This window comes from Argiope bruennichi, chromosome 11, assembly GCF_947563725.1.
Source record: "Argiope bruennichi chromosome 11, qqArgBrue1.1, whole genome shotgun sequence".
NCBI lineage: Eukaryota > Metazoa > Arthropoda > Arachnida > Araneae > Araneidae > Argiope > Argiope bruennichi.
The window spans coordinates 74,625,427-74,652,828 of record NC_079161.1 but is presented as its reverse complement, the minus strand read 5'-3'; the positions used below and the strand labels follow the sequence as shown (position 1 = coordinate 74,652,828).

The following is a 27,402-nucleotide window of genomic DNA, read 5'->3' as shown; positions in this document are numbered from 1 at the left end:
TTATGAGGCCTTCTTTTACGAAGGTCGTGTCCAAGCCCAGCCCATTTGGTTTGATTTTTTTAGCGTCCACAGAAGGTTTAGTATTAAAATTTAAATTATATCAAAGGAAAGGAACTGTGGGCGGAGCGGATATGAACGAACTAGCCTTAGGAGCAAGAATAGTTAAATTCTTTACCGAAAATGTGCCCGATGAAGAGAAAAATAACTATCTGAATTCATTTCTAGTTTACATCAAAATTATATTAAAAAATATAATGCAATAAATTGTCACACGTTTCCAATAATAAACCCAATTATTTCTTTTTACTCCCATAAATACTTTTGCACTGAATAAGCAGAGGGATAATTCCAATGCTGTGGGAGGTCATCAAGAGGTTATGCCAAGCAATAAATAAAACAAGCAAGAGCTAACAGACGTTGGTTACTTGCTCGTTTATTCTTTGTCAAATTTATGATCCATGGATCTATTAGGTGTTAAGTGGTTCTAGTGCATCCGCTTAAGCAAATAATTCTTAATCTGCTTCTCAGTGTAATGCAGTTCAATGTATCCAATTTAGATAATGTTCCATTTCGCAATGAAGTTAAAGAGTATTAAAAAGTTTAGTATTAGAATTTAAATTATATCAAGGAAAAGGAACTGTGGACGAAGCGGATATGAACGAACTTGCCTTAGGAGCAAGAATAGTTAAATTCTTTACCGAAAGTGTGCCCGATGAAGAGAAAAATAACTATCTGAATTCATTTCTAGTTTACGTCAAAATTATATTAAAAAATATAATGCAATAAATTGTCACACGTTTCCAATAATAAACCCAATTATTTCTTTTTACTCCCATAAATACTTTTGCACTGAATAAGCAGAGGGATAATTCCAATGCTGTGGGAGGTCATCAAGAAGTTATACCAAGCAATAAATAAAACAAGCAAGAGCTAACAGACGTTGGTTACTTGCTCGTTTATTCTTTGTCAGATTTATGATCTATGGATCTATTAGGTGTTAAGTGGTTCTAGTGCATCCGCTTAAGCAAATAATTCTTAATCTGCTTCTCAGTGTAATGCAGTTCAATGCATCCAATTTAGATAATGTTCCATTTCGCAATGAAGTTAAAGAGTATTAAAAAGTTTAGTATTAGAATTTAAATTATATCAAGGAAAAGGAACTGTGGACGAAGCGGATATGAACGAACTTGCCTTAAGAGCAAGAATAGTTAAATTCTTTACCGAAAATGTGCCCGATGAAGAGAAAAATAACTATCTGAATTCATTTCTAGTTTACATCAAAATTATATTAAAAAATATAATGCAATAAATTGTCACAAGTTTCCAATAATAAACATAATTATTTCTTTTTACTCCCATAAATACTTTTGCACTGAATAAGCAGAGGGATAATTCCAATGCTGTGGGATGTCATCAAGAGGTTATGCCAAGCAATAAATAAAACAAGCAAGAGCTAACAGACGTTGGTTACTTGCTCGTTTATTCTTTGTCAGATTTATGATCTATGGATCTATTAGGTGTTAAGTGGTTGTAGTGCATCCGCTTAAGCAAATAATTCTTAATCTGCTTCTCGGTGTAATGCAGTTCAATGTATCCAATTTAGATAATGTTCCATTTCGCAATGAAGTTAAAGAGTATTAAAAAGTTTAGTATTAGAATTTAAATTACATCAAGGAAAAGGAACTGTGGACGAAGCGGATATGAACGAACTTGCCTTAGGAGCAAGAATAGTTAAATTCTTTACCGAAAATGTGCCCGATGAAGAGAAAAATAACTATCTGAATTCATTTCTAGTTTACATCAAAATTATATTAAAAAGTATAATGCAATAAATTGTCACACGTTTCCAATAATAAACCCAATTATTTCTTTTTACTCCCATAAATACTTTTGCACTGAATAAGCAGAGGGATAATTCCAATGCTGTGGGAGGTCATCAAGAGGTTATGCCAAGCAATAAATAAAACAAGCAAGGGCTATTAGACGTTGGTTACTTGCTCGTTTATTCTTTGTCAGATTTATGATCTATGGATCTATTAGGTGTTAAGTGGTTGTAGTGCATCCGCTTAAGCAAATAATTCTTAATCTGCTTCTCGGTGTAATGCAGTTCAATGTATCCAATTTAGATAATGTTCCATTTCGCAATGAAGTTAAAGAGTATTAAAAAGTTTAGTATTAGAATTTAAATTACATCAAGGAAAAGGAACTGTGGACGAAGCGGATATGAACGAACTTGCCTTAGGAGCAAGAATAGTTAAATTCTTTACCGAAAATGTGCCCGATGAAGAGAAAAATAACTATCTGAATTCATTTCTAGTTTACATCAAAATTATATTAAAATGTATAATGCAATAAATTGTCACACGTTTCCAATAATAAACCCAATTATTTCTTTTTACTCCCATAAATACTTTTGCACTGAATAAGCAGAGGGATAATTCCAATGCTGTGGGAGGTCATCAAGAGGTTATGCCAAGCAATAAATAAAACAAGCAAGAGCTAACAGACGTTGGTTACTTGCTCGTTTATTCTTTGTCAGATTTATGATCTATGGATCTATTAGGTGTTAAGTGGTTGTAGTGCATCCGCTTAAGCAAATAATTCTTAATCTGCTTCTCGGTGTAATGCAGTTCAATGTATCCAATTTAGATAATGCTCCATTTCGCAATGAAGTTAAAGAGTATTAAAAAGTTTAGTATTAGTATTTAAATTATATCAAGGTAAAGGAACTGTGGACGAAGCGGATATGAACGAACTTGCCTTAGGAGCAAGAATAGTTAAATTCTTTACCGAAAATGTGCCCGATGAAGAGAAAAATAACTATCTGAATTCATTTCTAGTTTACATCAAAATTATATTAAAAAGTATAATGCAATAAATTGTCACACGTTTCCAATAATAAACGCAATTATTTCTTTTTACTCCCATAAATACTTTTGCACTGAATAAGCAGAGGGATAATTCCAATGCTGTGGGAGGTCATCAAGAGGTTATGCCAAGCAATAAATAAAACAAGCAAGAGCTAACAGACGTTGGTTACTTGCTCGTTTATTCTTTGTCAGATTTATGATCTATGGATCTATTAAGTGTTAAGTGGTTGTAGTGCATCCGCTTAAGCAAATAATTCTTAATCTGCTTCTCGGTGTAATGCAGTTCAATGTATCCAATTTAGATAATGCTCCATTTCGCAATGAAGTTAAAGAGTATTAAAAAGTTTAGTATTAGAATTTAAATTATATCAAGGAAAAGGAACTGTGGACGAAGCGGATATGAACGAACTTGCCTTAAGAGCAAGAATAGTTAAATTCTTTACCGAAAATGTGCCCGATGAAGAGAAAAATTACTATCTGAATTCATTTCTAGTTTACATCAAAATTATATTAAAAAATATAATGCAATAAATTGTCACACGTTTCCAATAATAAACATAATTATTTCTTTTTACTCCCATAAATACTTTTGCACTGAATAAGCAGAGGGATAATTCCAATGCTGTGGGATGTCATCAAGAGGTTATGCCAAGCAATAAATAAAACAAGCAAGAGCTAACAGACGTTGGTTACTTGCTCGTTTATTCTTTGTCAGATTTATGATCTATGGATCTATTAGGTGTTAAGTGGTTGTAGTGCATCCGCTTAAGCAAATAATTCTTAATCTGCTTCTCGGTGTAATGCAGTTCAATGTATCCAATTTAGATAATGTTCCATTTCGCAATGAAGTTAAAGAGTATTAAAAAGTTTAGTATTAGAATTTAAATTACATCAAGGAAAAGGAACTGTGGACGAAGCGGATATGAACGAACTTGCCTTAGGAGCAAGAATAGTTAAATTCTTTACCGAAAATGTGCCCGATGAAGAGAAAAATAACTATCTGAATTCATTTCTAGTTTACATCAAAATTATATTAAAATGTATAATGCAATAAATTGTCACACGTTTCCAATAATAAACCCAATTATTTCTTTTTACTCCCATAAATACTTTTGCACTGAATAAGCAGAGGGATAATTCCAATGCTGTGGGAGGTCATCAAGAGGTTATGCCAAGCAATAAATAAAACAAGCAAGGGCTAACAGACGTTGGTTACTTGCTCGTTTATTCTTTGTCAGATTTATGATCTATGGATCTATTAGGTGTTAAGTGGTTGTAGTGCATCCGCTTAAGCAAATAATTCTTAATCTGCTTCTCGGTGTAATGCAGTTCAATGTATCCAATTTAGATAATGTTCCATTTCGCAATGAAGTTAAAGAGTATTAAAAAGTTTAGTATTAGAATTTAAATTATATCAAGGAAAAGGAACTGTGGACGAAGCGGATATGAACGAACTTGCCTTAGGAGCAAGAATAGTTAAATTTTAAATTCTTTACCGAAAATGTGCCCGATGAAGAGAAAAATAACTATCTGAATTCATTTATAGTTTACGTCAAAATTATATTAAAAAATATAATGCAATAAATTGTCACACGTTTCCAATAATAAACATAGTTATTTCTTTTTACTCCCATAAATACTTTTGCACTGAATAAGCAGAGGGATAATTCCAATGCTGTGGGATGTCGTCAAGAGGTTATGCCAAGCAATAAATAAAACAAGCAAGAGCTAACAGACGTTGGTTACTTGCTCGTTTATTCTTTGTCAGATTTATGATCTATGGATCTATTAAGTGTTAAGTGGTTGTAGTGCATCCGCTTAAGCAAATAATTCTTAATCTGCTTCTCGGTGTAATGCAGTTCAATGTATCCAATTTAGATAATGCTCCATTTCGCAATGAAGTTAAAGAGTATTAAAAAGTTTAGTATTAGAATTTAAATTATATCAAGGAAAAGGAACTGTGGACGAAGCGGATATGAACGAACTTGCCTTAAGAGCAAGAATAGTTAAATTCTTTACCGAAAATGTGCCCGATGAAGAGAAAAATTACTATCTGAATTCATTTCTAGTTTACATCAAAATTATATTAAATAATATAATGCAATAAATTGTCACACGTTTCCAATAATAAACATAATTATTTCTTTTTACTCCCATAAATACTTTTGCACTGAATAAGCAGAGGGATAATTCCAATGCTGTGGGATGTCATCAAGAGGTTATGCCAAGCAATAAATAAAACAAGCAAGAGCTAACAGACGTTGGTTACTTGCTCGTTTATTCTTTGTCAGATTTATGATCTATGGATCTATTAGGTGTTAAGTGGTTGTAGTGCATCCGCTTAAGCAAATAATTCTTAATCTGCTTCTCGGTGTAATGCAGTTCAATGTATCCAATTTAGATAATGTTCCATTTCGCAATGAAGTTAAAGAGTATTAAAAAGTTTAGTATTAGAATTTAAATTATATCAAGGAAAAGGAACTGTGGACGAAGCGGATATGAACGAACTTGCCTTAGGAGCAAGAATAGTTATATTCTTTACCGAAAATGTGCCCGATGAAGAGAAAAATAACTATCTGAATTCATTTATAGTTTACGTCAAAATTATATTAAAAAATATAATGCAATAAATTGTCACACGTTTCCAATAATAAACATAATTATTTCTTTTTACTCCCATAAATACTTTTGCACTGAATAAGCAGAGGGATAATTCCAATGCTGTGGGATGTCGTCAAGAGGTTATGCCAAGCAATAAATAAAACAAGCAAGAGCTAACAGACGTTGGTTACTTGCTCGTTTATTCTTTGTCAGATTTATGATCTATGGATCTATTAGGTGTTAAGTGGTTGTAGTGCATCCGCTTAAGCAAATAATTCTTAATCTGCTTCTCGGTGTAATGCAGTTCAATGTATCCAATTTAGATAATGCTCCATTTCGCAATGAAGTTAAAGAGTATTAAAAAGTTTAGTATTAGTATTTAAATTATATCAAGGTAAAGGAACTGTGGACGAAGCGGATATGAACGAACTTGCCTTAGGAGCAAGAATAGTTAAATTCTTTACCGAAAATGTGCCCGATGAAAAGAAAAATAACTATCTGAATTCATTTCTAGTTTACATCAAAATTATATTAAAAAGTATAATGCAATAAATTGTCACACGTTTCCAATAATAAACGCAATTATTTCTTTTTACTCCCATAAATACTTTTGCACTGAATAAGCAGAGGGATAATTCCAATGCTGTGGGAGGTCATCAAGAGGTTATGCCAAGCAATAAATAAAACAAGCAAGAGCTAACAGACGTTGGTTACTTGCTCGTTTATTCTTTGTCAGATTTATGATCTATGGATCTATTAAGTGTTAAGTGGTTGTAGTGCATCCGCTTAAGCAAATAATTCTTAATCTGCTTCTCGGTGTAATGCAGTTCAATGTATCCAATTTAGATAATGCTCCATTTCGCAATGAAGTTAAAGAGTATTAAAAAGTTTAGTATTAGAATTTAAATTATATCAAGGAAAAGGAACTGTGGACGAAGCGGATATGAACGAACTTGCCTTAGGAGCAAGAATAGTTAAATTCTTTACCGAAAATGTGCCCGATGAAGAGAAAAATTACTATCTGAATTCATTTCTAGTTTACATCAAAATTATATTAAAAAGTATAATGCAATAAATTGTCACACGTTTCCAATAATAAACCCAATTATTTCTTTTTACTCCCATAAATACTTTTGCACTGAATAAGCAGAGGGATAATTCCAATGCTGTGGGAGGTCATCAAGAGGTTATGCCAAGCAATAAATAAAACAAGCAAGAGCTAACAGACGTTGGTTACTTGCTCGTTTATTCTTTGTCAGATTTATGATCTATGGATCTATTAGGTGTTAAGTGGTTGTAGTGCATCCGCTTAAGCAAATAATTCTTAATCTGCTTCTCAGTGTAATGCAGTTCAATGTATCCAATTTAGATAATGTTCCATTTCGCAATGAAGTTAAAGAGTATTAAAAAGTTTAGTATTAGAATTTAAATTATATCAAGGAAAAGGAACTGTGGACGAAGCGGATATGAACGAACTTGCCTTTGGAACAGGAATAGTTAAATTCATTACCGAAAATGTGCCCGATGAAAATTATATTAGAAAATATAATACTAGTCCCATAAATACTTTTGCACTGAATAAACAGAGGGACAATTCCAATGCCGTGGAAGGTCTTCAAGAGGTTATGCCAAGCAATAAATAAAACAAGCAATAGCTAACACATGTTGGTTACTTACTCGTTTACTCTTTGTTAGAATTATGATCTATGGATCTGTTAGCATTGAAGTGGGAAAATGATTCGAGTTCATCCGCTTAAGCAAATAATTCTTAATCTGCTTCTCAGTGAATTGCAGTTCAATGCATCCAATTTAGATAATGTTCCATTTCGCAATGAAATTAAAAAAGATTATTAATAAAATTGAATACCAAAAGCTGTAATATGAATTACAACATACAATACCCAAAACTGCTAATGAAATTGCCAGATGGATGATGCGAACATCACGTATAGTAGAAAAGTATTGTAGTGAATAGCATATAAGCCAGTTAACAGCTCTGCAACCTGAGCAATTATTCTGGTATCATGGTTATGTTACTGGACTGCTAACCACAAGGTCCTAGGTTCTATCCTTCACTCATCACATATCGCTAACGTATGAAATCACAAAATAAAATATGTCATAATACAAAAGCCACGTAACTCTACAAAATCCCTTTCAACACAATTCACACAAACAAGAGTTGACCAAAAAAACATCTTATGCAAATGCCGTTTAAAAAATTTTTTGAGGGTGTAAACATTGATGTTAACGTTGATAAACAGCGATTGACATTTTACTTAGGCCAAGCTATAGCTAATAGCTAAACGTTTTCCGTTGTTTGACGATGTTAAAGGACGTTCATCAGTTGGCTCAAATTTACAAGGAGGTTTCTAACATTGATGATCTTAGAGATCATATTGATGGACATGTGGAGGTCCAATTAGAAAAAGAAAACAGCAGCCGATCTCGCAAATTCCCGCCCCCGGGCATTATTACATGCAATGATTATTCCATCCCATAAAGTATACGCCAAAGTATCCAAGAACCAATCAAAATTTCAAAATCTCATCCATGGGAAAAACACCCTTTTAAAGTAACAATGGAAATATTCTACATTGGGGGAGTAATTTTCAATTTATTTCCGGCACCTCCTGCACTACTGTCCAAGATAATGATTAAAAAAATGGAATGGTGGTAAGATCACGATTCGACGTGCAATTGTACCAAGGTAATATATTTCGTATTTTTTTTTTTTTAGATCTTTTTATAATTGTCAAATAATTTATTTTTTGGCATCTTATTTTCAATTCAATTTCAAAATGTATTGTACATTGTATTGTACATTGTACAATGTAATGTACATTGTATTACAAATATATCTCAAATATCTCATAATTCCAATATATCTCAAACTGGATATGATATAAATACTCGTTTAGCGTACGCATTGAGATGTATTGGAAAGGATAAAACTGCTGCTGGCCCATTTTGTGCAGTAATGAATCTGTCTCCACCACCTACAAAATTTGAACGTTTCAACAATTCGTTGTCTGCTGCACTTGAAAAAATTTGTTCCAAATCAATGATGGAAGCTGTTAAAGGTTCTGTGTAATTAAATGATAATGTTCGAGTAAACGGTACCTGGCAAAAAAGAGGTCATTCATTTATGAATGGTGTGATCACAGCTACATTATTGGATACAGGAAAAGTGACTGACATTATATGTTTGTCAAAGTAATGCTTCATATGCAAAAACAAGTCAAGTAACTGTAAAAACTGCCAAAAAAATTATGAAGGTTTCAGTGATGGAATGCAAAATGAAGGTGCTATAAAAATATTTCAGCGTTCTGTTTCTTCGAAAAATTTCCGCTGTGTGAAATATCTAGGGGATGGTGATACTAAGGGATACCTAAAAATAGCTGATTCTAAAGTGTACGTCGAGGAAATAATAGAAGACAAATTGGAGTGCATTGGTCATGTCCAGAAAAGAACGGGAGCAAGATTAAAAAACTTTTAAAAAAAATAAGCTCAAATCAACTAAGTTAGCAGATGGAAAAAAATTTCAGGACGTGGTCGACTTACAGATGCAGGAATTCTGCTAATTCAAAAATATTATGGATTAGCAATAAGTGCTTCTAAGTCAGTTACTGAAATGTCCAAATCAATTTGGACAATATTTCCACAAGCTTTCAACTAATGCCAAGCCCCAACACGGCTTGTGTCCTTTGAATTCTGAAACCTGGCGCGGATTTAACAAAAGTTTAACAACTGCGCAGGAGCATGTTCACAAGCATTCTCTTCTAGAACCTCTTTGCTGACAATTAACCGGGAGGACGGGCGCGGTGTGTTTCGACACCCCACGCACAAAAATATTCATCTGCTGCCTCCCCTGTAAACCGAAGTGCTCTGGTCCATCAAACCTGCCTCCAAGGTCACCTTTCATGCGTAGAGTCTGAAACGGCGAATTTTAGTCTTATAGAACGATTTCGGGTGCGCGCGTTCGTGTTAGTATTTTTCAGTGCGAAATCATGGTTTTCTCCAGTCGTTCTGTTCGGTCTTTTTCTCGTTTTATGTACGAGCAAGAAATGAACAGACATCAGAAGAATATCGAAGAAGAATTGAAAGATTCAGATAGGGAAGACATATTCAGTGATCACCAGTCTGAATCAGAAGAATGCGATTCTCCAGAAGAAGTCTGCGACCAAACTAGCTTTTTTATCGGAAAAGATAAAGCAACAAAGTGGCAAAAAGAACCCTTTCGAGTTCAAAAGCGCATAGCTTCCCAAAATATAATCAAACTTTTACCTGACAATACACAATTTTCTAAAAATGTTACTTCACCAATCGGTTCATGGAGTCTTCTAATATTTGATGATTCAATCATTGAAATTGTTTTAAAATGCACTAACATTTATATAGAAAAAATTTCTGGAAATTTCAAGAGGCAAAGAGATACAAAACCTTTTGAGAAAGAAAAAAAAAAGGTTTCTGTGCCTTTTAGGACTGTTGTATATAGTTGGACTGCACAAATCTTGTCAAGCGAATGTCCGATGGGCGACAGATGGCACAGGATTGGACATTTTTCGTAAAACTATGAACTATAAGCGTTTTTTTTTATATACTTCGCGTTTTGCGATTCGATGACGGGAGGACTCGTGATGACAAACGAAAGGTTGATAAGTTAGCTCCAATAAGAGACGTATTTGATAATTTTGTCAGGAATTGTATCATATAGGTGAATACGTGATATTGGATGAAAAACTAGAAGCTTTTCGAGGACGATGCTCCTTTCGGCAGTATATGCCGAAAAAACCAGCAACATTTGGTATAAAAATTTTTGCTTTGGTCGATTCTAGAACGTTTTACACATTCAACATGGATATATACGCACGCCAGCCGCCAGATGGACCGTGCAAGAAAGATAACAGTTCCTGTGAAATAACAAAACGCATGCTAGCTCCATTACGCAATTCTGGAAGAAATGTTACTACAGGCAATTGGTACACTAACTATGAATAAGCCAAGGATTTATTGAAACATAAAATTTCTATTGTTGGAACAATACGCAAGAATTTGCGTATTGTTCCAACAATAGAAATTTTATGTTTCAATTACCCGGAATTTGCGTCGCATAAAAATAGAGAAGCACATACAACTCTCTTTGGGTTTCAAAAGGATATAATGATACTTTCTTACATGTCAAAAAAGAACAAATGTGTAAACCTTCTATCAACTCTGCATAACGATGATCAGATTGACGAAAGCAGAGGAGATTAAAAAAAATCGGATTAATAAATTCTACATTTTTTCCTAATCCAAGACTGCACTTTAGTGAAGTTTTACAGGTTACAAAAGAGTAACTTTTCTCTCTGATAACGTGAAAAGTTTTCCCAGGTAGGCAGGAATAAACTGTAATGTACTGAAGGACTAGACACTTTGGTGAGATGGCGACAGAAACTAAATTTAGTTGGTGCCGAGTAGCAACGTGGGGAAAGGAGGGGAATGATGTGGTGTGTGTAAAAAAGAAACACCGGAAAGAATAGTTTATTAAAATTTAAAATGTTTCATGTTTAAATGTTAGTCTTTGTAAATTTGTGTAATGTAGTGATCGCCCCTATGTGTCAAAAAATAAATAAGATAATTCGGTTTAAAAATCGGTCTAATCCACGCTACCATATTACAATACTTCCCACATTTTCGGGAACTATGAACAGTTCAGTAACTTTTAAAAGTCAATTCGATGATTTAATTACATCGAATGAACAACTTATGCAATCACAGAAAGTATACTATTTGAATATGTTGTCTTTCTAATGAAGTTAAAGAATTTGCATCTTCATTTGACACCTTTACCTCTTTATATGAAGCCCTGGAATCTCCATATGACAAGAAAAGATTAATATTTGACATTCATGTTCAGTCAATATTAGATTTTAAGATGATAGAACATGAAAATCCTAAAGAAATTTGGGAAATAATCGATTGTATTAAAAAAAAAAATCTGTGAGCTTTAAAAGTGCTAAAATATGAACAAAATGATTTATTTGATATTTTTAATTCAGCCAAAAACATAAAGATGTTCCTACATTTGAACAATTCATCCCTTACTTAGAACAAAGAGACGCTCTAAGTTCTTTTATCGGTAATTAGAAATTGCACTTTTGAAACAAAATATTGAAAATAAAAGCTGCCCAATTTGTTGTGAAAAAAATCTACATCCTGTATATCGATGCCCTAAATTCCTAGAATTAACCCCATATAAAAGATTTGATTTAGTAAGAGTGCATAAATTGTGTAAGTTATGTCTCCGTAGAAACCATAAAAAGAATGAGTGCAACTCGAAGTACGTATGCAATTGCGGTCTGAAGCATTCTAAAATGATCTGTTTCAGACAGGCAAACGAGAAACGAAAGTCATATGGTTCGGATAATGTAAACAATCCGACCACCCTTCTTGTGATGAGTCAGAAATTTAAAAAAAAAAAAAAAGAACTATCAACAACAAGTGGAGAACAAAATTCCTTCTGCGCTCTGTAGTACGGCATTAAATAACTTGTCTCGTCAAAAAAAGTAAAGTGTTTTATTGGCAACCCAACCAGAAATATTTTCTTACAGAATAAAGAAGGTACATTGATAAAATGTACCTGCATTTTTGATTCGGCGTCAAATATAAATATTTTGAGTAGGAAAATGAGCGAAATTCTTGGAATTAAACTAAAAAAAAATAATTCAGCAAAGCAAAATTTAAAAGGAAAGCTGAACACTCTAATTTTTTCAAATAAAAATGGAAGTTATATGGAAAATACTGAGTTTCTTGTAACAGAAAAATAACAGGTCTTACTCCTAAAGTTATCGTTATATTACTCCAAAAGTTACTTTAGGAGTAAGATAACGATAATTTATTTTTATAAAAATAAATTATCGTTGCGTTTCTTCATTACACAATAATTCATTTGATAGTGAAGATTGTGGTCTGGGTGAAATGACTTGAAGACACATGTTGTCTTTTATGGGGTTTATTGGTTTAACAACAAAAAGCACATGATTACGCCAAAGTGTAGAAGGCCTAGAGAACTACACATAAAATTTCTCGGGAGAGCGAGCCGAGATACCCCCCCCCCAGTACAGGAGTCCAGTTCGCTTCTTCTGGTAAAAAAAAATACACTAAACAACAATAGGGAAACCACGTGATACATGATTGGCAGCTAGTTCCGCCCAGGAAGATCACGTGGTTAACTGAATTCTTAACATCCTGCCCCCGGATGAACTAGGGGGTTCATCAAAATTTCCTAGAGAATATAATTATATTTATATTTCATGAATAGTAAATTTAACTTCAAGAAAGTTACCTAGTATTTACTAAAAAAATACTAAACAATAATTAAATTCAAGAATACGTATGAAAAAAGAATATACAGCAAGAGAAAATGTGATAAAAACATACTGCAAGACAATATGATAAAAAACATACTGCAAGAAAATATAATAAAAAACATAATGTAAGGGAAAAAAATATATGAAAAAAAACATTTCAAATAACAAATATATGTACATTAAACAATTCAATAATGTTACTAGCTAAATAATTAATGTTCTAGAAATTAAGTACATGATACATATAATAAAATTATTATTGCAATTTTACTTCTTAGTCCTGGATTTCTAAATTATACAACAATTGTACAGGACGTTTAATAATTGATGACTCAGTTTTAACTTGGCAAGCCCTCACCTTGCCATCTCTTACGGGAAATAATTGAAGAATTTTTCCTAATTTCCAGAAATTTCGAGGTAGATGATCATCTTTAATCAAGACTACATCGTTAACTTTAAATAGCGAGATGTTTTTAACAAAACTTGAATGGGCCGATCTCAAATTCAATAAACACTCATTTTTCCACCTAGACCAAAATGATCTCATTAATTTTTCTCGGTAATTAAATGCTTTTATTAAGCATTTCCTGGAAGAGAGGTTCGAATCAACGAGAAGTCTTACAGAGGACAAGGAGGTAACACGTTTCCCTAGAAGAAAATGTGCTGCAGGCAGAGCAATCGGTTCTTCAGTGTCACTACCAACATATGTGATTGGCCGAGAGTTAATCACACCTTCAATCTCGGTAAGGACAGTCAGCAACTGCTCAACAGTGAGACATGATTTTCCAAGTGTTTTTCGCAGAGCAGTTTTCGCAGTACGTACCATTCGTTCGTAAAAACCACCCCACCAGGCGGCTCATTCAGCAATATATTTCCACTTAATTCCATTAGCAGAGTAAAAGCTTTTTACATCTGCGTGATTCAGAACATTCCAATTGAGTTTTATCTCTAATTCTGCACGTTTAAAGGTACGTGCATTATCAGACCACCACAGAGCACAAGCCACGTCGAGAAATGAAGCGTCGGAAAGCTAGAAGAAATGTATCGGTAGTCAAATCACCGACCAGTTCTAGATGAACACTTCTTGTCACTGCACAGGTTATCAACAAGATATATTGCTTGTTAATACTATCTTTAACGAAAAGAGGGCCAGCAAAATCAACTCCGATGACCGTAAATAGAGATGACTGTTCTACACGAATGTCTGGATGTGGCGCGATCATTTGATTTACGGGAGATGAGTTGAATTGTTTACATATTGTGCATCTTCCAAGAAGAGATTTGATGGTTTGTCTGGCTTTTAAAATCCAGAACTTCTCTCTTATTTGCACCAACGTATGGGATACACCAGAATGAAAGACTCTTTTGTGAGATTCCTAAATTAATAATTCTGTTAATTTAGCCTTGGGAAGGAATATGATTGGATGTTTTTCATAGGTCGATAAATGGTTTTTTCCTCCTACTCTTCCTCTTACTCTAAGGACACCATTCTTATCATGAATATAAACATAAATAAACATAAAATAAAACATAATAATTCAGAGTCTTGGGAGAGGTTTATTATTTCTGAAGCACTTAATTTCGCTAGAGTAACAGTCGTTTTGGACTATTCTCACCCAAAATATTTCTGTGTCCGCGTCGAAAAGTTCTTCTTAAGTAAGAAGACCCTTTTCAACGTTTTTCTTTTTAAGAGTATTTACAAAACGCAATATCCAAGAAGTCACTCTTAGCAATTTAAGCAAGCAGCTAAATTTTTCTGGATCTATTATTTTTTCTTGAACAATAGCTGTGTTAATTATAACGCCGGATTTAAATTCAGATGCAATTTCTGGCTCTACAGAATCATGTTGAAATCCCTTTGCTTTAGGCCAAAGGTTTTCCGCGTTCCTCAACCATTCAGGATCATGCCACCAGCTTTCAGAGGTGGTTAAATCCTTGCCACTAATCCCTCTAGTTAACATGTCGGCTGGGTTTTGCTTACTACTACAATGCCTCCAATTACTGGGGTCTGTAATTTCTTGAATTTCTATGACTCGATTTGAAACAAATTGTTTATATTTAGATGCTGAACCCTTTATCCAGTGGAATACAGTCGTCGAGTCACTCCACAAAATAATTCGCCCAAGATCTTTGAAAATTTTCTTAAGATGTTTTGCTATTCTTGAAGCAATTATAGCACCCATTAACTCAAGTCGAGGAAGAGTCAATTTTTTGATTGGTGCTACCCTAGTGTTTGAAATTACAAAACTTGTCTGAAAAGAGTTCTTGGAAGTTTTATACCTTAAGTAAGCAACAGCTCCAAAAGATCTTAAGGGAGCATAAAAAAAATACGTGTAACTGTAAATCTTCCTTGTTTATAAAGTTTGTGTCTGGAAAATAGTAACGTGGGATTTTAAAATTTAGCAAATCTTTAATTTCTTTACACCATGCATGCCAATTTTCTTTTAATTGTCCGGAAAACACTTCATCACATCCAACACCAGCTTGCCATAATTCCTGTAAGAGACATTATTTTCGAATCGGGAATGGAGATAAAAATCCAGAAGGATTAAACAATTTTGCAGCAGTATGGAGCACATTTCTTTTTGTGCATTCGTTGTCATTCAAATTTGACAACAAAGATCTTAAATCTAGTCCCAAGGTATCGTCGATATTGTTCCAAACAAGTCCTAACACTTTCAGATGCGAATCAGCCTGTTCATTAATTTGAATCATGGAATCAGAGTTACGCCACAATTTTTTTTTAATTCTTCAAAATTAGTGTCGAATTTTCTCATGTTCATTTTCACGTCTTTCAAGATCGATAGAGCATCGGAAGTCAATTTTAACGCATCTTGTGAAGTCAAACATCCACAAAAGAGATCGTCAACATATAATGATTCATTTAACATTTCATATGCAAAGGGATATTTATCCCTGTATTCTTTGATATACGTTTTAGTAGTTGCAGCCAAAACGAAAGGTGAGAAAGTTACACGGAAACAATGTCTATTAAAATGATACACTGTTACTGGTTGAGATCTACCACAGTTTTTATAATACAAGAAACATAAATAGTTCCTATCCAATTCCGCAACTTCTATTTGTAAAAAAGCCCGAGCAATATCTCCACAAAATCCAATTTCATTTTCTCTAAATTTTAATATAACATCAACAAGGTTCGGATTTAAATATTCTCCTGAAAGAAGGCATTCATATACTATCCTAGTTTTTGTACTGGAAGAAGTTTTCCTGAAAACCTCTCTATGCGAGATTACATATCCAGTAAAACATTCGTCATGACACATCTGAATTATGCCTTCGTTAACTTGCTCTTGCATACCTCTCAAACAATGCTTGATCCTTATTAAATTTTTTCTCTAAAGCAATGAATCTCTTTTCCGCAGCGTCAAAATTATTACTTAATTTTTCTTTAATTTCATTTGTTTTCCATTGCGACGGTGCTTCATATCGTCCGTTCTTTATTTTAAGCTCTTTTCCGAAATCACATAAATTATCCCTGGATTTATTTTCCGAAGTCAATTCGAGCAAGAAAGAATCTAACTCCCACAAGCGCTTCAGATCAGTTTCCACTACAGCACAAGATACAGGAAGAATGTTTTCTTTCCTGCAAATCGGGCATTTGATCTATCAATGTGTCATCAAAAAGTGTCGGCTGCAAGAACAAGTTTTTATTTATTTTTCTTACTTCTCCCCTTAGAATATTGCATAAATAGTCAGCACCCAGGAGGATCCGGATAGGGGTGGGATTTTCGAGGGAGTCAGACAGGATGCAGGTGGCTGGAATTACTTTCTTTACAAGTTTGCGGTCAACATTCGAATACATACCGCGCCAGTTATTTCGTCTGAAGCCAAAGCCTCAATGTTTAGGAATCGATAAGGGGGAAATTTGCTCCTTATTCTTAAACGTACAACTTCGAATATTTTCTCGATGAGTTCTCGTTTCGAGAAAGTTCTCTTGGCGTATTGGTTTTAAATTCAAAGCTTGTTTCAGATCACTGCACACGAAGAACTTTTGTGATACTGAATCGAATAAAAGTCTAGCCATGATCTTGTTGGCACCATTTTCTGCCTGGACGTTAGCCGTTTGAAGTGAAGTCGCGTAACTGCCAGGTTTATCTTCTGCTTTTAAAACGGAAGAAATTACGACTTCCTGGCGCGGGTATCGGTTTCAGAAGAGCTGCTTTCAATTTTATTTTTCAGTCAAAACCAGGAATTGTGCTGCAAACTCTGGCACGTCTCACAGGGTGAAATTTTTACCTTGCATTGAGAAATTAGATGTCTATAAGCCATGCACCGATAGCATCTACCATCTTTCTTTAATTTGTAACGTTTTTGCTCATCCAAGAAAGTTTTGCATTTTAATGCAGTGTGCTTATTAGAGTTACAAAAAGTACACAGATTTTTAACTACAGTATTTAAAGCGGCAGATGAAGGCAATTTATTTTTTAATTCAGTATGTCCATGATAAGCAGAATTTCGTGAAGGATATCGGGGAATTTCGGGAACTTTTTCAGAATGTCCAGTTACAACGTTTGCAGGTTCGCAAGATTCAATTTCAAATTTTATAAATTTTATTAATTCGTTAACGTCACCGATCTTAGCAGAATCTCTTTTACGATGGAACTCTACGACTAAATCTTGGGGTAATTGCTTTAATAAAATAGGCATAAGTAAATGACCATAATTTCCGGATGCAATTCCCAATGAGTTTAAATTTCTTATACTAATTTCACCCTCGTCATACAGTTTTCGTAATCCCTCGAGATTGAAAGAGGATTTTATAGATTCAGTTTCTAATAAGGGATTCATGAAATGACTAAGCAGATGGTCTTGCCTCCCATATCTGTCCTTTAACAGAGAGAGACACGATTTGTAATTTCCTTCAGTAAGAGAAAAACCAGAAACAATTTTGTAAGTTTCGCCGGATAAAAAGGACTTTAAATATATGAATTTATCAAAATTACTTAAAGAATCATTAGAGTCAATCGCATTATTGAAGCTATTGATGAATTTTAGAAAAGTGCTAGCATCTCCACTAAAAGTGGGAATTCTTAGCTTTGGCAAATTAATGCTTGTTGCAGGATAGTTAATTCTTATATTAGAACCATTAGCAGCAAGTGGTGCGATAGGTTGTTGATCTATTTTAAACTTATGAACCTTATTTTTAATTTTTAATTTAGCTTCATTTATTTGCTCTTCATATTCAAGAGAGCTTTGAATTTCTGTTTCAATCAATGCACTATCAGAAATTAAATCCTCAATTTCACTGTTAAGGCTTTTGAGGTCAAAATGTTTTCTAAACTTAATAAATGTTCCGAAAGTTGTTCTTGATCACTTTCCTTTTTAATATCACAACTTTCTAATAACAAATAAACTTTATTAATCAATTTTGTACAAGCAGTACGAGATATCTTGTGTTTCGTCTTTAACTTATCAAGAGTTTCCATTTTCATGCATAAAATAAAGTTTACAGCACCTTTTTATATGTCCGAGGATGAGTTATAATCCTTGATAAATGCAGAATTTCAAGAGCACCACGATTATTCACAAATTCAAGAGCATCAACACAATCTTCGCCCAGTATAATAATTCTAGGGTTTCGGCACCATAAAAATAAATTATCGTTGCGTTTCTTGATTACACAATAATTTAGTATCAATAAGTTTTTTTTTCGTCCAAACCGACCTCGGTAAAAGAGCGACCTAAAAAAATGGGGAAAGACTCATCCATCAACACGGCGGGCGAGTCTTTTCCCCATTTTTTTAGATCTCCTTTTTGTTTCAAGAAAAGGAGATGCGTATGGAAAATCCGAGCCAAATAACGACACATTGGTTAACATAAAAATAATATTTATTGATGCAAAATTTATATACACACATCTAAAATTGAAACACAAATTTAAATTGTTCTTTGTAAATGACAATCTTGTCCATATTTTTAAAGTTTTTCATATTTACATGTCTCTGCTGCTGGTGATGATGATGCCGGCACGGGTGGAGGAATAAATTCTCCTGTTTCAGATTCCTCGTCTGCTCGTCGTCCACTCTGCAAGTCGTCGAGTTCTTGTCTGCACCTCTGCTCTAGAAACCTTGCATATTGCAGCGCAATTACTCGGCTGTATTTCCAGAGTTTCAGATGGGCTACGTGTGCATGCTCTGTTGGTCCGTGAGGTTTTTGCAAGTGTCTCGCTCGCGGGCAGTCTCCCGCAATTTGAGTTTTTATCTCCACCACTTGAGGCATGCCAAGAGATGTGAAGAATTGTTTTCGCTTCTTCCCCTTTTACTGCCACCAGCTCGTCTCCAAAAAATTCTTTGGCTCGTTGCAGCGCCTCTGCCAAACTGATTTCGCCGCAAAAGTCGATCGGCAGCGTCGAAGATTCTTCGCTGGCCACCTTGTTCATTTTCCTATCCTTGCGCGTGATGAAACTCGACGAATGGCCTATTGTGAGGAGCAGGGTCTCTCCTCTGTTTTCTGTGTCTATTATTCCTTTTATCGGTGAACATTCCAAGAGGTATCCGAGTGTCAAGCACAATGGCTACAAATAAGATGGAATATTAATGAGGTAAGTTTGCATTATTTTTTTTTAGTTTTAAAAAACTTTTTTTTAATATAGAAACGATATTTGAATAAGTAATTCATCGTTAAAAATAAAGTTCAGAACATAACAGATGTCGAATGAAATAATTTGTTTTTAGCATTTTAATTTTAAACCACGTGGTAACTATTTTACCTTAAAAAATAAATATTCTGTAATTTTATTACAATAGTAATGTCTAATTTATCTTTAAAAATTATGTTCTAAACACATTTTTATTTTTTATTTTTTTCAATATTATTGTATATAAAATGTTTTTTTCGAAATGCATGTGAATAATTTCAAACTGCAGATGCCGAATGAATAATTTGTTTTTACACTTTTAATTTTAACAATTTTTCTGAAGAAAAAAACATATATAAATAATTTTTAAAATCTAATTCTTTAAAAAGAATTAGGTTATGCAATTGATATAAAATTCTTTTTAATCTTTAATTAAAAGTATTTCTATCCTTAGATTCTCTTTGAAGATGAGGATATGTCGTTTCATGATTCTGATAACGAGGTAAGGCACGCACGTTTATCTTTTCTTCTTTTTGCTTAAATAAATATTCACTCAAAGAAAATCATTCATTTCATATTTTTTTTCTTAACACTTATTTTCTTTATCAATTCAAGCTACTCGATGAATACACCCAGGAATTCTTTGAAGCCTCCGAGTTTTTTGAAAACCTACCTTTACAGTTTGGAAGTGGAATAGTTTCTGATCGAACTGTTGAAGTATCTGAAGAGATTGAGGAAAAGGATGTATGCAGTTATTTCCTTTTATTAATATAAGATGTTTTGAATATGGTTTCTTTCCCCCGCAGCCTCTTTTTTTAGTTGGATGAAGCTATCTTCATTCAAGAAAAATCCAGACGACTCAACAAGCGCCATCAATGCGAGCAAATTGTTTTCCTGGCTGGAGTTATCCTAGCAAGACTTTCATCCAGTGTAAGATGAATGACCTTGCAGACAATAGTGGCTACTGTCCGAAGGCTGTTTGAAATTTTAATAGTAAGAACCATTGCAAATCTGGCTCCTACTGACCTGATGCGATTCTGCATTTTTTCTCCTGGACTGGACAGGCCTATCTCCACTTCACTGCTGCCAGTATCGGATTTCATCGCAGAAAAAGTTATGGCTGCAATAATGAAAGTTCTTTAGTCCAAAACTAACATTATAATAGATGAAAGTTTTGAGATTGACATCGTAACAGTAAGATCTGTTGGTGCAGGAAAAAAACCTAAAGGTTTGCAATATTGAATTTGATCGTATCAAGAAACGATCAATTATTAGTGTTCCTTATGATCCTTCAAGCTTGTTGTGCAAAGGCCATAGTATTTGCTTGGGAAAAAATCAACAGCCCATAAATGCAATGAGGGATCATAAACTTCACCCTCCCTTAGAAAATAGGGCTCGAGAACTGTACAGGTCAGCAGGAGTTCCATTAGGCACCTGTGCATTCAAAGAAGTTGCTTTATTCGAGAATCATCTAGATGTTCAGGTGGTTGTGATATCCTCTAAAAACTTGAATCAAGTAAGTACAAAATTAAAATGAATTCTTAAAATTAGTAATAAACATTTTTTTTTTCTGTCTTTCATTGTTTGAATTCTTTCATTCATTTCCATTTTAGGTCGCTTATAAAGAACGTTATAGATCAACAAGAATAAATTTGTCGCTGCATGATGGACAGTATGATATTGTGGGAAAGAATCCTCACCAGAGCAACCTATAAGAAGGCCCCAGCTGATCACGTGAGTCCTCTCCACGTGATGCAAGCCAGCCAGATGCCTCTTAAAAAGGCAGATCCAGAGAAAGACTTGGAAGAGACGTGGCGTTCTTACCTTACGCTGTGGAATAGGCTCTGCATCCTTTTGTTATATACGCTCTTAAATGTTAAGCTTATGGTTAACTAAAAATGTTTTAAAGACACTTCCTCGTCTTCATTTAGCCTATCCCACAATACAATAAAATCGTTGAAATGTTTTTATGGTACTGATTACTACTGTGAAAAGTATGATGGAGCTTTTCAATCGATAGAAAATCATCGATGTCCTAATGCATGCCATATATTTCTGAAATGTAGCTGCATTTTGACTGAGCCCAAAAGACGACTTGATTGCAACAGTCTATGCCAATCAGAACAATGTTTCACTGCACATAAAGCACTGGTAGGAAATAAGATGCTTTCCATATGTGAGCGGGTAATTATTCATTTTTTTGCTTTTCTAGATTAGAATTTTCTGATTATTTAATGAGTGTAATAAAAAAAAATGAAACTTACTTTTTTAGATGTATCAATGCAGACTGTGCTGTGCTATTCGTCGACGAGACGGTTCTTTCAGCATGTATGTGGCACCCAAAACTGTCCCTCATGCCATAGATTTGTGATGTCATCTGAATATCTCTGCTGTCTACAAAGAGTCTCTAAAGTCACCCTGTGAAAAGCTGATATTTTTTTGATTTCGAAACAGATCAATTTTCGGGAGGGCACATTGTGAACGCAGATGGCAGAGAAACAGTATTTAAGGGCTACTCATCATTACAGGAATTTTGTGCATGGCTTTTTGCTCCGGTTCATAAAGGCTATACGGCTATAGCACATAACATGAAGGGATATGTAAAAACTATTTCATATTTTAAATAAATTTAAAATTATAAGGCAATTTTTTCAAGCACTTTTTAAAATCTATCTATCATTTTTTTAGATTTCATGGACAGTTTATAACTGGCTGGTTACTGCAGCAAGGCATTGATCCGGATGTAATACCCAATGGATCAAAATTAATGTCCATCAAGCATTCATCATTGGACATAACAATTATTGATTCAATGAGTTTTCTCCCGATGGCATTATCTAAGCTAACAAGCTGCTTTGCATTGAACACGTTGAAGAAAGGTTACTTCCCTCATCTCTTGAAACTGAGGGAAAAACCCAAATTATGCTGGATTGGATCTTGGATTTTTATGGCGGAAGAGCCAAAGCTGACTATGCTGCGCCAAAACAAGTCAAAATTATGTTGGATCTCTTCCCAGTCAGCAGTATTACTGTCCGGATACGATGATTCTTCCAGCAAGAGAAAAATTTACATATTGGCACTTAGAATGATCAATTCGATTTTCAAAAAGAAATATTAGAATACTGCCGGTGAGTATTTTATTCATTTTGCATCCATTTAATATTTGCATTACAATATTCCCTCTTAACGAAAAAATGTATGTGTGTTTTTTAGCTCGGATGTACACATATTGCGTCGTTGTTGCCAAATATTTAGGGAAGAGTTTTTGAAAATTGCTTGTGTAGATCCGTTCCAGTAAGTTCTTACACTATGCTACTACTAATAATATTAAAATAATTATAATTGATTTATTATTTCATATATGTATTTGTTACATTTTTTAGGTACGTAACTATTGCATCAGCTTGCATGGCTGCGTATAGAAACGGTCACATAACAAACGACACGATCGCAATGGTGCTATTGTGGCTATATTAGTGGGGAGAATTACAGCCCTGATGCGATTCGTTGGCTGGATTATATATCGTCTTCTGAAGGTATAGAAATCCAGCATTGCTAAATAAGAATGGCGAAAGAAAAATCGGATGTGTCTTGGTAGATGGATACTGTGAAGAGACAAAAACAGTATATCAATACCAGGTATGTGTATAAAATCATTCGGAAGAGATTGAAATACATTGGAATATGTAAATTTATTTCTAACATATATTTTTAGGGCTGTTTCTTTCATGGATGTGGAGTTTGCTTTGATGGGGATTCCAAGCATTCGTTGAAAGGCCTTACTATGTCTTCCGTGCGGCAAAAGACGGCAGAAATCTGCGCAAAAATCCAATCTCTTGGGTAGACTGTTGTTGAAATGTGAGATTGATTGATTGAGTTTTCTGGCGCAAGAGCCATGCTTGGCGATGCTGTTGAAATGTGAGAACATAAGTTTTTGAGGAGGAAAAAAGAAGACCCCAATCTCCGATCTTTTCTAATTACCCATTCATTATAGGATCGTTTGAACCCCAAAGATTCATTTTTTGGGGGACGAACAAATGGAATGAAATTTCACTACGAGGGAAATATAAAATATGTTGATTTCACATCACTCTATCAATGGGTATTTTACCTTCATTATTTCATAAAACTAGGTCATCTTGATATCTTCCCTTTTTTTTCACCCAACTCATTGACGCTTTCGTCTTACAGGTCAACAAATATTGTTTGTATCCAACTCGACACCCTCAAATTATAGCGGAAACTTTGGAGAGATCGAAGACTATTTTGGCATTATCCGCTGCAGGGTAATACCACCATTTGGTTTGTTTCTTTCTGTTCTGCACTATAGGTGACAAAAAAAAACCTCGTGTGTTGCCGAACTTGCTTCGATATTAAGCAACAAGAAAAGTGTACTCATACAGAGAAAGAGAGAGCAATTATTGGAACCTGGGCCAGAGAAGAGCTGAAATTAGCAAAGAAGGGATATCGCATTACTGATATTAGTCCAGTTTATATATATATATTCAGACTAAAAAAAAGCAAAATTTACACTTCATAAAAATTTAGTTTTTACATTAATTTGTTTTTGTTTTTTATTTCTAGGTGCATTAAGTATATCACTTCCCAAGATCGTCCAACTCTCTTTTCAGAACATATATAGATACTTTTCTGAAAATAAAACAAGAGAGTAGTGGATGGCCCAGTAATTGCACTACCGAAGAAAAAAAGGTAACTTACATTCGGGAGTATGAACAAAAAGAAGGGATCAAGTAGGATCCTCAAAACATTGCCAAAAATCCAGGGCGAAGTCAGGTTGCAAAACTTGCTTTAAATAGTTTCTGGGGAAGGTAAGAATTTTATCATTATGGCTTTTATCAAATGAAAAAATTTTTAAAATTCATAATTAAAAATTTTCTACAGATAGGGAATGAATACTGCACAAATGCAATTGAACTACGTTCATACAGTGTCTGAGTTTAACAAGTTACTTGATGACCCTTCCAAAAATGTAGGTATCGTGTAAGAACTGTGATTTCAGAGCTATTTTTCTCATAAAAATTAAATTTTAGCACAGTTGTGATATCAGGAAGTTCTTCTTTCAGATTGAAGACATATCTTCCAACACCGGAAGTAGCCGCTATTAAGTGGGAATTCAGAAAAGAATTTCTGTTTCAAGACGCTTCCACCAATGTATTTCTCGCTTTTTCCACCACAGCTTGGGCGCGCATCAAGTTGTATGATGAAATAGAGAGGTTGAGAAGAAATGTTCTATATCACGATACAGATTCGATACAAGCGATGGCACGAACGATCCTCCCCTGGGAATCTTTCGTGGATGAACTGGATAGCGATACTATAACAACTTTTATTTCTGGTAAGTTTCATTTTGTGTGTGTGTGTGTTACAGAGAGAGAGAGAGAAATGCATAAAATTTAATTTTGGCTTTTTATTTTTTTAGATGTATCAAAAAAATATGTCTTCAAAGCAAGAAGTGGAGAAACATGCTACAAAGTTAGAGACTTCACTTTAAATTCTAAGAATGTTAAAAAAAAAATTAAAGTTTGAAGCCATGGAAGCATTGAGACAAAATATGGATCACAAAAGAACAACAATACCTCTTGAAACCCCAAATAAAATCACCAGAGATGCCAAAAGAAGAAAAGTGATCAATAAAAAAGAAATAAAGATATACGGGATGGTGTGTGAAAATACCTTTTACTTTTGTTTCATATCCATATGGTAGTCACTTGTTCATAATATTACTTTTTCGTTAAAAAAAATATTCGATAAAAAAAATGTTGCTCATGATCATGTTTTCTCATGCTCATGAGAAGAAAACATTGAAACATTGTTATATATAATATCTATTTTTTATTGCAAAATAAAAAAAATAATGCATCAATATGTTATCCATGCGTTTCTTTTTGCATATGCTAGTATTTTAACCGATTTTTTTTTTTTTTTTTTTGTGGAAAAAAGTATAAAACACAAAACTAACATTTATACGCCCCAGCGAAATGGCGCTTCGAAACGTCTTATTAGAACGGTAATTGACGGGGCCAGAGCAATGCAATCAGAAAGTGAACAATATAAGTTTCTGGCCTGAAGCTTATAATATTTTGGACATGTTTGGAACAGGTTATGTCACTCTGGTCAAATTCCTGCGCCAAATGAACTGTAATTAGATATCTAAGATTAGATATCTCAATTAGATGAGATTAGATATCTCAATTAGATATCTAAGACCTTTTGGATCTACCTTGTATAAATTACGGCCATTTTGAGTTAGTATAATGTGACGAAAGTCAAACCATCGATATCAGCAAACTATGAGCAACGGATCAGAATATTCAGAAAAATCACCAGGTCTGCCTAGTTCCGTAATGAAAGTGGTAAAATCAACATATTTAGAACTCTGTGATAGAGAGTTATTAAAAAAATGCTTGCATGATATGACACAGAACAATAATGAAAGTTTCAACAACATCTTGCGGTCAATATTAGCTAAAGAACATTTTGTAGAACAGAAAACTTTATTTTCAGGTGTATATGTGGCAGCCATATTGTAATTCTGGCTACATAGGACTATTACCTATTCTTAAGCATTTGGAAATTCCAATTAATCCTCTGACTTTAAAAATCTATATAAGTAATCGATGATAAGCGAATTAAGAAATCGATACGTCAATCACTGCCCTCCACTAAACTGACGAGAAAAAAAGCTGAAAGCTAAAAAAAATCAAAAATGAAGTTAAAGAGGCTTTGACCGACAATTGTGGTGAATTTTAAGAATAAAAAAGGAGTAAAAAAATTTTTATGGTGCATTAAAATCTTTAAATGTGTTTTTCAATATTTTGCTTTACGCTAAGCATCACCAAAAAACATCTTTATAAGATATTGATTTGAAATTGTGAGAAAAGGTTTCAATATATTTTATCTGTGTTATGAACTAAAATCTAAACTCCATCTTCATTTTTTTATTTTATTGCTTTTTTTGCAAAAAAAACATGAGTCTTTTTTAAAAAAATGAGTTTTGAAACAAAATTTCAAATAGTTCAAAAACTATTCAAAATTTTGCAACTCTTTTAGCTCATAACACAGATAAGGGTATTATTTATTTAGTGTATAAATATTATTGAAATATTTATTAGAATTTTTAGTAGAAAGTTTACCGTAAGTGTAATTTTCACTAAAATTTGATTAAAAATTACCAATATTTCAAAAATTAATAATTTCATACAAATTACATTTAAATTTAAAGTTTTATGACCATTTTAAATAAAAACATCTTTTGTTTATTGGAAATTTAAATATTTAAAAAAAAGTCTCCGAAGGTAGGCACATACCTTAAAAAGATAAGTTTGTTAATTGATCAGAAAACAGATTCTGATGTTGATCTCAATTCATGATCCTCATTTAGTGTTACAAAGCGAAAGTGTAAACTTCCTCCGTTGGAGTTGAAAAAATTTGGCGGAGATAAAAAGAGTTGGCTACCATTTTGGGGTCAATTTTGAAAAACTAATGAAGAGTCCGAAATTGATGAAGACGGTAAGTTTCAGCATTTAGTATAGGCTACGATTCCCAATTCCAGAGCGCGAGAATTGGTTGATAGTTTTCAGCCATCTCCGGAAACTATGCCAAAGCAATTGACTGTTTGAAATCCCGTTTTGGGAGGGATGACATTTTAGTTCAGTATTACGGCCGAGAATTGCTGAAACTGACTCTAGCATTCAATGCTAAATTCAAACGAATGAAGTTATCCCATTACATATGACCATATTGAAACTCAGCTCAGATCATTGGATTTGGAAAAGGGGACAGAAGACAAAATCAGGTAAGACTGATTTAGATTCCCTTCTTGATTTTTTAAAAACTGAATTGTTAACTGAAGAGCGCATGTCATTACCACGCGATAATTTTGGTTTAAAGAAACCCAAAAAGTGTTTGAAAAATAAAGATTTATTTGAAGACGATATCGCTACATGCAGTGAAT

At 33.8% G+C, this 27,402-nt stretch overlaps 1 protein-coding gene across 2 annotated transcripts; it reads left to right on the top strand.

Annotated features, from left to right (window-relative positions):
* Nucleotides 1-20,493: 20,493 nt before the first annotated feature.
* On the top strand, nt 20,494-25,184 carry LOC129957511 (uncharacterized). 2 transcript variants are annotated; one of them, XR_008782772.1, is made up of 11 exons: nt 20,494-20,943; nt 21,041-21,611; nt 21,700-22,555; nt 22,641-22,721; nt 22,811-23,066; nt 23,143-23,529; nt 23,619-23,713; nt 24,012-24,256; nt 24,330-24,417; nt 24,512-24,783; nt 24,868-25,184. XR_008782772.1 is itself a non-coding variant. In XM_056069844.1 (4 exons), exons 2-4 carry the CDS (start codon nt 24,401-24,403, stop codon nt 24,972-24,974), a joined length of 396 nt encoding a protein of 131 aa, XP_055925819.1. In that variant the 5' UTR covers nt 23,877-24,256; nt 24,330-24,400; the 3' UTR covers nt 24,975-25,184. The 2 variants fall into 2 exon arrangements, 1 of the variants encoding a protein (XP_055925819.1); XM_056069844.1 differs by lacking the exons at nt 20,494-20,943; nt 21,041-21,611; nt 21,700-22,555; ... (2 more) ...; nt 23,143-23,529; nt 23,619-23,713 and having other exon boundaries at nt 23,877-24,256.
* The last annotated feature ends 2,218 nt before the right edge of the window (nt 25,185-27,402 follow it).